Source organism: Charadrius vociferus, unplaced genomic scaffold, assembly GCF_000708025.1.
Source record: "Charadrius vociferus isolate BGI_N301 unplaced genomic scaffold, ASM70802v2 scaffold413, whole genome shotgun sequence".
Classification (NCBI taxonomy): Eukaryota; Metazoa; Chordata; class Aves; order Charadriiformes; family Charadriidae; genus Charadrius; species Charadrius vociferus.
In genome coordinates this window covers 1,135,910-1,148,588 of record NW_009647738.1, presented here as the reverse complement: position 1 = coordinate 1,148,588, position 12,679 = coordinate 1,135,910, and the positions used below count along the sequence as shown (strand labels likewise).

The 12,679-nt window shown below is 53.7% G+C and overlaps 1 protein-coding gene across 1 annotated transcript; it reads right to left on the bottom strand.

Annotated features, from left to right (window-relative positions):
- Window positions 1-287: 287 nt before the first annotated feature.
- On the bottom strand, window positions 288-10,433 carry MFNG (MFNG O-fucosylpeptide 3-beta-N-acetylglucosaminyltransferase). Its single transcript, XM_009881845.1, has 8 exons — window positions 10,092-10,433; window positions 4,566-4,614; window positions 3,925-4,027; window positions 3,678-3,831; window positions 3,129-3,214; window positions 1,836-2,001; window positions 1,206-1,291; window positions 288-354 (listed from the first exon to the last, which is right to left on the bottom strand). The coding sequence occupies exons 1-8, from the start codon at window positions 10,431-10,433 to the stop codon at window positions 288-290; spliced, it is 1,053 nt and encodes a 350-aa protein (XP_009880147.1).
- Between the last annotated feature and the right edge of the window lie 2,246 nt (window positions 10,434-12,679).

The following is a 12,679-nucleotide window of genomic DNA, read 5'->3' as shown; positions in this document are numbered from 1 at the left end:
TCACCACCCAGTCCTTGATCTGCTCAGGAAGGCATACTGCTTCCATCCCTTGCATGTATCCCAGTGCAGACGGGAAGCCCATCCATGTGTCCAGCCTGTGTTATCCTCTTGGCACAGATCTTGTCTCTTGTCCTGTGTCACCGGTATTCAGCAAGGACCAAAAAAGCCATCACACAGCCCCAAGACCACCATAGAAAAGGGAGCACCAAGTTTCTTCAGTGTCCCACCCCCTACATGCGCGTGGTGAATGGATGTCACCAGGACCCACTGTAGCTGAGGCTCAGGCATCACCAGCCAACAGCCTGCAAGCACCAGGAGGTGTCAGGATAGAGATGGCAGTGGAGTGATCGAAACCTGCTGGGGAGAGAGCAAAGGAAGGTCAGGTGATAGTTTTTATGCCAGCGCACAACTGGAGAATGGAAGACCTCTCCCTCATGTCCTCACATTGAGCACCCACCCTGCGCTACAGAGCTCCAGGACTGGATGTTCATCTCAAGATGCCTTTTCTCGGCAAAGCTAAGCAGCCAAGCCTCCCTCCAACACCCGAGTCCAGCTCTGCTCATGTAGCCCAAGTCCATGGCTCACCCTGATCACAGGCAGGGAGATGGGCCCCACCAGCCCCACTACATGGTTCTGTTGATGCTCTTTTTGTCACCTAGCTGCTTCCCACCCCTGCTATATCTCCAGCCAGGAGCTTCCTACCCATGCTCTGCAAATAACAACTTTAGGTTTGTTCACTCAAAGCAGAGAAAGTAAATCAAAGAACACTTTTGTTTGCAGTCAGCCTGAAGTGAACCTTTTTCTCTTTTCCTTTCAGTTTTCTCAGCAAAACAAAAAATGAAAAAGCAAGCAGAATTCCCTTTCCTGAGTTTAAAAGAACATTTCTGTTCCTGTCCCAGAAGTAAAAGGTTAGCTTGTTCAGTCTCAAAATGTGAAATAAATGGCAATACTTTTGGCTCAGGAATTGTCCAAACAAAATGTTTTGATATTCCTTTGCTTCCCACTCATCCAAAAAGGTTTGCAAAGTTTGTAAGCTTTCACAAGCAGTCTCATGCTGGTGTGCTCCTCACCCAATAAGCCATGTGACTGCAAGGTTTCTGTCCCTCACTCTAGACCTCCTGCGCCCCATTTGGCTGCCTCCCCCTCCCAGCCTATTGTCTGAGGGCTCACACAGCAGCAGCACCCAGAGCACTCATGCCCCGTACCGAGAGGGATCCTCTTGGGGTGAGAAGGGGCCGCTGAGTTCAATAACGTTGAGCTTGTTCTCAAAGACACCATAGCTGAGGGTGACCTGCAAAGAGGGGTGGTGAGAAAGGAGCAGGGAGGTTGAAGTGAGTTCAAGAGCAAGGAACTTGCTCTGGGTGACAAAAGCTGCCATTCTGGTTCCTTCTCTGCTGGCTTGGCCTCCGCCTTCCACCTCTCCTCTGTGGTCTACCGTGCTAGTACCTTTGCCTCTCCAAGCCCCCTACACCCCTTGCTATCTCCCCACACAAGGCAGACACGGTGCCATCTCCAAGCCCCTTCCCCAATCAGTCATCATTTCTGCTTGTCCTTGTGCCACGTTCCTACAGGGATGCCCTCAGTCCTCCCATCACTCCCCATACATGTGCTCCCTCCCCACCACTGACCCCAGGGGCACTGTGACCCGCATCCGTGCTGCAGGCAAAATCTGCTCCTTATTTCAATGAAGCGTTTGTCAGAAAAGCCTCCCCAAATGAGCAGACGACTGATTCAATCCACGTCAGTGCCACCAACGGGGCAGTGTGCCTGTCAGCTCCCCTCCTCCACCTCTCCTTCCTCACACACCTCCCTCTTGCTCCGTTTCCCCTCCTCACCTGCTGCGTGAGCCGAGATGGGGGGATGAGCTGCAGGTTCTCCAGGTGGGAGTGGAAGAGCGCGTTGGGCAGCAGCTGCCCGCCGACTTTGCACTCAATGATGTAACCCACAGTGCAGTCGTCTGGCAGACGGATGAGCTCTGAAGTGCTCAGGAAGTTCCTGCCACTGGAAGAGAGTATGGCTGCGTGGGTTAGGACAAGGGTAGGGGAGGATACAGTCATCCATTGGGGTGGGAGATAAATGAGGGACTTAACTGAAAACCAGAGTAAATCTTAGAACTAGGCAAGAAACCCCTGAGTTCCACCTGCAAAGAGTTGGGCATGTGTTTGCTCTTTGACTGCTCCCAGCCATATTGTCCCACCAATAGTCCGGTGCTGTCCCTGATAAATATCCAGCTCCTCGGTGAGCTGATGCAGAGAGCTGGCAGACTTTGCCGGGTCACTTTTCCATCTGTTAGGTGTGCTGCACTGAGCCCCTGAGGGGTCAGACAAGCCAGCACAAGAGAAACAGTGGGACCACATGGCCAGGACCAGGAGGAAGAAGAAAGAGGACAATATCTCTTGCAGCTTGAATAAGCCATCCATGGCTCTACTGCAATGTAACACCACACGCTTGGCCATCCTTTGATGAAAGGCTAAACCCAATTTAAGGCTCCTGTAACTGGAGGCAGCCACACAGCACGAAGCACTGGCTACTATAACACCCCTCAGCTAGTTCAAATGTGTTTTAAGCATTTAAACACAGTAGTGGCAGACTTTATGCCAGGTTAGGTGTTATCTAGCCATGCCTCTCTCCATGACACTTTCATTTTAGCCTAGGTCACAGATCATCCTCCTGTCTGGGTCCACCATAAAATACATGTGAGAAGCTGAAGAGGGTTTGGGGTGGGGGATGGGAAGTTAGCTCAGAAGGGTGGTACAGGAGGTTGGAAATAGGCAGATTAAGGGGATAGGAGACAGACAGACAGGGAAAGCACTTAGGAAGAGTCAGAGGAAGCTGAAAGGGATGTGAAGGAGTGTGGGGCAATAACCAAGAGCTGAAAGCAGCTGGGAACAGGGGACTATGTCATCCTATGATCATGTTTGCTGACGTGCCTGCTCTTGCCTTTTTAATTAGGTGGCAGACCATCGTTCCTCCAGTCCCACATGCTTGCAGATGTGTAGCATGTAGCACTCTGCGCCCTGGCAAACACCACCACATATACAAATCCAGATCTGACACTGCCAGGAACTAATGCGCGGCCGTGTTCCTCGACACCAAAGGCTCCCGTACTCACCAGCTGCACAGCTCACCTGGCCCACGGCACCATCTTGCTTGCCAGCTTGCGGCTGATGCAGAACCCAGCTCCTCCCGTGGCAAACCAGAAGCGCACAGATTTCTGGACAGAAACAGCAGAGAAAAAATCAATGGCAGAAGCTCAGACAATACCATACTCCCTGAGATGGGAATGCTGGAAACCCAGCTTTGATGCCAGGATAAACACAGCCCTACTGTCACCCCAGGCCCCTGACTGTTGCCCAGAAGAAGGACTTGCCAGTGGTACAGCATGGATTTTGACCTCCTCATATTTAGAGTGGCCTGCTGGCAGTAGCAGGTGGGCTGCCGAAGGCAGGTTTATCTCCTGGCAGACAGATACCCAAAGGCATAGCAGCGACATGGGACCCTCCATAGGTCAACTGGATTGAGTCAATACCTACAACAATGTTCAGACGAGACCAGCGAGTTTTCAGTTGTTGCCTGTTTCTCTTTGGACCTGTCTCTCCTTTGGGTACATCTATGGCCAGTAAGACAGAGCACTGAAAACCACCCATTGGCCCCCGCGCCACCACCATGGGCTGTACCGTCTGGTTGTTTGGCAGTGTTTCAGAGGCTCGGATGGGTCGGTTCAGGCTGGGTTTCCCCAGGTAAACGTCCCATGTCGCAGAGTAGGAGGACAACAGCTTCAGGAGAGCCTGAGGGTTCAGGTAGTTGTCATCATCCAAATGGCAAAACCAGCTGGGCGGAGATGGGAAGAAAGACACAAGAGGTTTGCAGAAGGGAGGGTGCCTCTTGCTCTCAGGGTTCCCCCCCATGGTAGCCCTGCCTCACCTCTTGTTGCTGGCCAGGAAGGCGTCAAACTCAGCAGCCATCTTGCAGGAGAGGGCCGGGTGGCTGTGCTCAGCAGAACAGTTGGTGAAGACTGCATGGTCACCTGCCAGGAGAGAGAAGGCTGTAGCTTGGAGTTGGCCTGCTTCATGCGGTCACAGGGAGGACCTCTGGGCAGGAGGGAAGGGGTTCGTTCACAGCCAGCCTCCTCGTGGCCCCCCAAAACAAGCATCCGAGCCCATGGTGATGTAGGCTGCATCCTTCCCCCTACCAGGAGATGAAACCTGGAGCAAGCCAAGCATCTTGGCCAAGACTAGGACACCTGCCAACCGCACTTCCACCCTGCCTGCTGCCAGCCAGGGTGGGGGGGCTAAAGGGCTCTCTCAGGGGCTGCTTCTACCCATGGATGCTTTAAGGCAGACAGCACCCTGCCTCCAGTTGCCTGCGTGCCCTGGGGTAAGCCAACTAAACTAAATCGTCACCGCTGCAGCTTGGGGTCCTCCCACAGGACATGGCAAGGGGTGTGCTTCAAGAGGCAGCGCTGGCGTAGGAGACCCAGCCTTCATGCCGGACTCCCTCCCAAGGCCGTGGCAGCTCAGAGGCTGAAAGCAGGGGGCAGGTGGTGTTATAGGACAGATCGTTACCCATTCTCCTTTTCAGGGCATCGTCTTCTTCATCGGTGAAGACGTAGGTCTGGGGAAACAAGGAAAGGAGGTTACCCTCAGGGCTGGAGCTGGTGCTTCTCCTGGTGACCCACCCTTTTCTCCCCACAGCTGAACACACTGGCCATGGTCACCCCACTCCAGCCCCTGCTGCCCTGCCCCCCCTGCCAGGCAGCAGTTCAGCAGAGGAATGGCCACACTCCCCCTTCCGGCACGGCACAACCGTCAGCGCTTGTGTGGCTTCATTTCCCCCCTGCATCCTGCCACTTTGGGAATGGGGAGAAGGGGACCCGCAACCCCGAGTGAGGGGGCGAGGGAGCCCTGGCTTAGGTGTCGGTGGTAGAAAAATGAAAGCACCATGGCTGAATGATGCTCGGGTTAAAAGGAGAACATCTGTTTGTGTGTTAAGTGTGTACAACCCCCTGCTGCGTCCCTCCTCCTCCTCTTCCTCCACCCCCAGGCCTCTCTAATCCCCCTCACTGCCATTATATGGCACATCTCCCCCTTTTCAGGGCCAGGCGGGGATCAGGGCTGGTGGAGAAAAGCTTTCGTCAGGCAGAAAATGAGCTTTCATGAAATCAAAAAGGAGTCGCGAGCCGTAAACAGTCTCTCCACCAGCTGCCCACAGGCTGGTTAAATACAGCACCTGGGCAGGGACAAAGGGGACCAGGCAGGCAGACAACAGCTCCAGGAACCATCACTGCTCCCAAAGGCTCTGACGAGGAGATGAGAGTCTCTACTTCTCCCCACACCCATCCAGCATTTGGGACACGTGCCCCCATCAGGAGGACGTGGCAAGAGAAATGTTCTGCACAGTAGAGGAAGGCAATGAAGGACCCTCAGAGACCACCTGGCTTGAGCAGAGGTGGCAGAACGGTTTTGTGATCTCAAATGTGCGTGCTACAGCAACTTGGCGAATTACCCTCCAACAGCTGAGCTGCAGCAGCACACCACACACACATTCCTACCCACCCTGCTGGTAAAGTCTCTTCATTAAAACCACTTTCAAGGTGATCACGGGACAAGAAGCAATTAGTTAAGTCTCAGGAAAAGGAGTCGCTCTGGGTCAGGGGACCGTATCGCAACCTTTAGGCAAGGCTGGGATTGTCAGCAGCACGGGATTTCCCTTGCTAGCGTGTCAGAGCCAGAAATTTCCACTATGACAAATATTTCACCTTAAAAAAAACATTCTGAAACCATTGAAACTTTCTGACATTTTCAAAAAAAACCCAGAAACGTTGTTGCTGGAAATGACTTGCTTACAGATATAAAATCAGCTAATAAACATCACATCTTATTGACTTAAAATGGGAATCTGTATCTTTTCCCACTTTTTCTACTTGTGAAAATATTCCGAGGTTCCCACTTTCCCCTTTATGCAAGGTGGGAAATGCTTTTTTGCAGACATCCAACATGTATCTGTGGGAAGCCAGAGATGAAGGAGCATTGTCACCATGGGGAACACCAGACTCTCCAAAAGAACTGGAAAAAGGGGCTACGAGTGTGGGGGGTAGGCAAATCTCATGTCTCTGGCTCTCCCAAACTTTGATCTCCATGGTACACCTGGCGGCAGTACTCCAGAGATGCTGGTGTGTGTGCCCTGGCTCTGTCCTGAAGAAGATCACAACAGCACAGGCAGCTGCCTGCATCTTCATCTCTCCATCCCTCATGCCTGAGAGCGGGAAATCTGGAAGAGCAGATGCTGCCAGCATCTGAGCAACTGCTGCCATGTGTCCCTCAGCAAAGCTGTGCATGATGGCTGGAATGGGAGAGAGAGAGGAGGGCTCTGGCTAAAAAACTGCCTGGAGAGCACTTGACCCAGTTAGACAGGTTTTTCTCAAGGAGACACCAGCTGCTGTTGCCCATACTGACATAGCCTGGAAGAGATTCAGAAGGTCTCTCTGGCCACACCAGACCTACTCTCCCTATTGGAGATGTGGGAGCAGAGGAACACCCAGTGTCACTTGTGTCCCTTGCAGGCAAATGGGGTGGACAGAAGCAGCCTCCCCACTATATATCCAACCTCCTGTTCTCCACCAAACCATCTACGGGGCCGCGCAGGATCACCTGTCGTGGTGTCTCAGCTCACACGGGCTGCCCGCTCTGACAGGCAGCCTGTGGGCTCCTTGAGCAGCCATTCAGCCTCAGCTTCCCTGCTGCATCCCATCGCCTCCAGCACGGTTCTTCCTGCCAGCGGTGGGGGGAAATCACAGATCCCAGCTCCCATCCATGCTGAGAGCAGCCCAGGGTGGCTGTCACTGCTGCTGCAGGGCAACCAATCTGGGCTTGAGACGGAGTGCAGCAAGGAAGGCATCCCTCCGATCTGGAGTGGAGAAGATGGCTGGATAGGAAAGGATGTCTGCTGGATGGCAGTGCCAGCAGTGATATGGAGCCACTGGTGCCAAACGGCTTTGGCTGGCGGCTCTCCATGAACACAAGAGCCCACGCAATGGATAAACACTGGACTTTGAGAGCTCCTTACCCCAAATTGGGAAAGTAGCCTAGCAAGAAAAAACTAGGAAAAGGGAATAAAGATGTGGAATCTGACAATCCAGGGCTGCATTCATTTCCCAGGCTCCCAGGGTATCCCTTCTCCAGGAGGAAACCCACTCCAAAATACAAAAAACCTCAGCAGGGTTATTGTTGTGTCCTGCCCAGAGAACAGATTCAAAATCTATGGTGTGTTCACAACACTTAAAATGTGAAAGCCAGTTCAGGATGAGTCATTCAAAGGTTTCATTTCAATCGGTTGGATGTCTGGGTTTCTGAAAGGAGGTGAGGTGCTAGAATTAGTTTGTTACCAAACAAAATGCCATTTCAGACCAGAAACATAGACTTATCTCCATCAAAACTACTGGGGCCAAGAATGTAATCCACCTCCAAGATGTTGTCCAGCCTAAACAATCATCAAAACCAACACTTCTGTTTAGATGAAACCTTTTCTGAGAAAAAGGCTTTTCGCTGAAACGACTTCCACAGCAAGCTCCAGTGGAAAGTTTGTTGTGGATCAATTCTCAAGAAGCAGAGCCTGGTCCAGCAAAGAGTGCCCACCTCGCACTTCCCCTTCCCCGTCTCCCACCAGCTGCTTATCTTCTCTTCTGTTTAAACAGTGTAGTTTCAGGGAAAATGTCTCTTTCTCTTATTGTCTGCCCCGACAGAGTCCAAGGTAGAGGACTTTTAATTTGGCTCCTGTACAGTTTCTCCTCACCATAAAAACCACAGCTGTTCCTGCCTCCTGTTACAGTCACCTAAGCCTGACTTGTGAGGTCTGGGTTGCTTCCTCCGGGAGGACACCGTGCAGGTAATCAGCTCTGAAACCAGGTTTGGCATCAGCAGCACGGCCAGCTGCTAAAATTTCCCCACTGGCCACCGGCAGAGAAGGACCCACTGAATCATTCTCCAGCCATGAGTAAGGGCGAGTGAGACAGCAAGAGGATGGGTCTGCCCTAGGAGGAGGCAGTCTCTGCACATCGAGGGCTTCTGAGACCTGGATCTCCCCAAGAATGGCTCTTAAAGCCTATGCCTCACCATAAAGACTCAATAATAGGGGCTCTGGTGCCCTACCCCTGGCCCCATAACAATTAAATGTCCTTTGCCAAATTGAGTGCTTTTTTTTTTTTTTCGCTAAACGAGGTTTCTATATTGTTTTTTTTTCAAAACTAACCCTTTCCCCTACTTCCAAAAAAACCCTCCAGCAGCAGTATATCTTTTTTTAAAAAAAAAAGAAAAAGGCTTTTGACTTTCATGTACTTCTCTTTACCTCCCTCGCCGCCCCCGCTCCCCTGCCCTCAAGGCCACTTAGTTAAAAAAAAGCAGAAGAAAAACATGGAAAATTGAGGAGGGAAGGGGAAAACACTGAGCTTGCAACAAAAATTGATAACAATGAAAAAACATTGTTTAAAAATGACTGACGCTCCTGCTCTACCCTTCCTTCCTATTCTCCTGCTCAGTCTGGGAAGCTTTCCTGAAGGCTGGCAGCAGCATGGAAAATTCAACACCTTGTCCAAGGTTTGGATGTCATTTGCCTGCCAAACAGAGAGGGTCAGATGAATCTGGGGAGCTGGTATCTAATTGCTGTCATCAGTGGAATGGCCAAGCGCCTGTTTGTCAAACGCAGGAGGAGGGGAAAGTGAGCTGCTCCTGAAAAACCCACCCCAAAAGCCCCAGTCACGACATCTGAATGCCAGTGCAGCCATGTGGTTGGGTTTGGTTTCTCCAAAGAGCTGCTGGGCTGAGGTCAGGCAGAGAGGAGAAGTGCATCTGGAGGAGGAAGCAGGGCATCTCGGATGCTGAAGGACGTACAGACAGGAGAGGAAGCGTGCTCAAAATAGGACATGGCTTCCTGTGACAACCGCAGCAGACCAGACAGTTGCAGCACCATGAAGTGGAAAACCACCCTTACCCAGAAAACCCTGCATTGCTTCAAGCGCTCTCCTACCCAATACCTCCGCCCCCGTCCCCCTCCCTCGCGGAGGCCTGAATTTGTCTTCTAGGCACCCATCACACACAGGCAGAGGCAAAAAAAACCCCAAACAACCCTTTGGGGGCAGCCACAGGATTTCTTCTTTCTCAAGGAGCAGCTCTGCGAGGGAGGGAGAGAAGCACCCGGACTCTGGGGAGTACTTTCTGCCCACCAGTAAGCCAGTCTGCACAGCATCGTCAACGTGGTGCCCCACATCAGTTCCTCTAACAGGAAGGAAACTCTCCAAACTGTGCTTTAGCAAAGGGTGGAAACATCAGACCCCCAGTTAAAAAGAAAAAAAAAATTAAAAAAAGCAAATATGCACCCACATCACTTCAAGATCATGCATGTGAGGGGACCCGCCCACAAAAGCAAGGCCTGGGTTGTGCTGATGTGCTGGGGAGTGAACAGGGCTGCAAACAGCTCTCCTGCACACCAGGAGGTCCTCCAGGTCCTCCTTCCTCCCTCTCCTGCCCCCTGCACCACACGGTCACTGGGGCGCAGGGCGCCCAGGCACGATGCGGGCATCCTGATGGAGGGCCAGGGGGAGCCACTCAGACCGAAACGTAGCAAACTCATGGCACTAGGAGGTCGAAAACCACCATTTCATATAGACACACTATGGTCTGGGCTCTCAGTCTGGTGTGGCCCAGGCTGCCTGCAGCCCCACGGTGTTATTGGTTAAAAAAAGGAAATTTATATCCCTTCCACCTCAAGCTGAAAAAGTAAGGCTTAGGTTAGTGGTGCCTGCTAAGAACACTCCTACTCCCAGCCTTCGTGGGAAGAGACCACACAAGCTCTTCATCCCTTCTGCCAGCCTTTCCCATGAAGCAGCTACCAGTGAAACATTTTGCTGGGTAGCATCGCCCTTTCAACGTGAACAGAAGTGAGAATTAGGGAAAACAAGGCAAAGTACTGGGTGGGACTGCAATGCCCAGCCCCCCCTTCCTTTGGCCTTTATCACACACACATACACCCCCCTCCCAACACCCTATCCCTGCACTGTTACCAAACACCCCCTCTCTAGTCCAAATCCACACGCTCACCTGCTCTCTGACCCGGGATATCCATGTGTCCAGGAGCAGCTCCATCCTGCTCTGGTGAAATCTCTTGGTTGTCTTCACGGCTATGAAAATGTCCCCAAGGGTGAGGCTTCCCTCAGTCCTGTATCCCTCCGGAGGATGGACTTGCAGGTCCTTCTGTCCCCTGCCACTGCCTCCATCCTCTGGGCTCGCTTTGCTCCGTCGCTCCGGCTTCCCCAGCATCCCCTCCCTGAGCCCCGGGTACTGAGCTGTTTCCTGAGCCCCACGGTGCCGCACAGAGAGGAGAGCCACGCTGACAAGGAAGACTGCAGCTCCAGAGAGACCACGGACCAGCCGATGGCCCATGGCTCCCAAATTGTTCCCGCCGCAGCCAGTACCCTATTTGAAGAAGGACAATCTCCGTCTGTACCTCCACGTGAAGCTGTCCACTCTTCTCGAAGCCTCCGAAGGGGCAGGACCAGCCAAGAGTGAGGTCTGAATAGGATGTGGTCAAGGATTAGGGTGGGTGAAGACCAGAAAGCCAAAGAGACAGCAGCCCCGGAGGGTATTGGTGAAGCAGGGGGAATTTTCACAGACTAAGAGGGCTCGACAACCCAGCCAGGCAAGGACACATGATGGGAAAATACTCCGACGTGACTGGCAGGTGGCTGGCACAGCCTGCCAGGAGGAAAGCCAGCATCCCCACTGCCGGCGGTGAGGCCGAGGGTCCCAGGCGGGGGTCGAGGGGGACAGCAAAGGAGATCAGAGCCACCGGTGGGGAGCCTGGACCAAAAGCATCAGTTCCCCAGAAGACACCAGCCCGTGCATCCCAGCCAGGGGCTGTGGGGCGGAGGCGAGCGGTGGGCACGGGGCTGTAGAGCCCCGGCCCCGGCCCTGGTCCCGGTCCCGCCTCCGGGCACGGGGCGGAGCGCCAGCCCCGGGGGAGGAAGAGGATGGAGGGTGGAGGATGGAGAGGGGGGAAGCCCTGGGTCCGAGCCGTGGGTTTGCCTGACCAGCTTATGGCCGGGCTGGGACATCTCCAAGGTGACAAGCCGCTGATCTGGGAGGACTAAACCTGTTGCTGGACTGTTTGCCCCTGCTGCTGTGTGACAGCCCAGCCCCATCCCTGCAGCCCTGCTCAGCCCCGCGCTCTTGCAGGAGGAGGGGAAGGTGGCACGGGTGTGGGCTCTGGTGAAGTTAAGGTGCGGGGTCCTATATGGTTCTTGGGAAGAACGATGTTTCCCCAGGAATTCCCCCAGCCCCAGACTTTTCCTGTGGGCACTGCGCTGAATTGCTGCCCCTGTCCTTTAACCCCACCCTGCCCGCCCGCCAAAGCAGGACCGCGTGTCCCCTGCTGCCCCAGAGTCTCAAATTAGAGTCTGACACCCCCACTTCTGACACCCAGCTCCCCAAACCATGACCCAGTCCCTCTCACTCTTGAAGGTCCCTTTCCCTCTGCCTCCAGCCACCATCCCTCCCCATCTCACATCCCCACCGGGGGTGCCCAAGGACAGTCTGCTGCCCAGGTGGCTGCAGAGCCAGTGACACTCACAGGAACAGGTACACCAGAACCAGAGAGTGTGAGGGAGGGCCTGCTGCCTCCCTTTCAATGTCCACGGCTCAGTGCTGGGTTTATATCCCATCTAGGTACCTACCCCCTGCAGCAGGGCTGAGCTCAGCGACTTGTTCCATGTGGCTCTTGTGCTGTCCAAGATGATGTTTCCTTCCCCAGGTAAGGAAGAGAGGGGAGTCCTCTCGCCTCTCCCAGAGACTCCCATAGGCAGAGGAGGAAACAGGCACCTCCAGCTTCTTACCACCACCTCCCTCCCACCGTTGGGCATGGCTGTACATCTCCCCTGTGCCACCTTCACCCCAGCCCTCTGGCTCCCAGCAAGGCCAAGGAGGCCAGGGCAGTCTGGGGCCATGACACAGAGCATGCTGAGCGTCGCTGAGCAAGTCTTGCATGGGACTTGCATCCTAGGGGCAGAGGTATCAGAGACACTCATAAGGCATGAGACCCCCTCCCAAGACAAAGACCACTGCAGACAGGAAATTTTGGGGTCAGCACCAGAGATTGCTGCATGATGTTGCTGGTTCAGCTGGATATGGGGTGGATGACCATGAAGGCCCCCTTCACGCAACCTCTAGACTACTTTACAGAGCAGCCAGGGGTTACAGAGAGACAACCAGCCCAGGAGGGGGACAATACCCGCACCCCCAGCCCAGCTTCCCTGTGGCAGCGTGCGTGGGGACAGAGGGATGGGAGTGCTCTACATAAATTGCCAAAATCAGAGCGCCTCCTCAGGGAGCTGCAAGCTGTGGGCATCTAATCTCAGCATACCAAAAAAATAAAAATAAAAAGTAATAAGATGGGGACCTGGGGGAAATGTGGTGGGGACATGGCTCCATGTGGCAAAGAGGCCCCCTGTGCACGTTATATCACAGGACCTTAGAAAAGGGGGTCAGGGCAGGGATCAGCGTCCCTCTGTTCCACACTCCCACCCTGTGTCCGCACACAGACATTTTCCAGGCACACAGGGAGGACCTCCCTGCAAGGCTAAACCCGTCTGCTCAGTTTCCCCAGGACCCACACACACTCTTTACCACCAGTC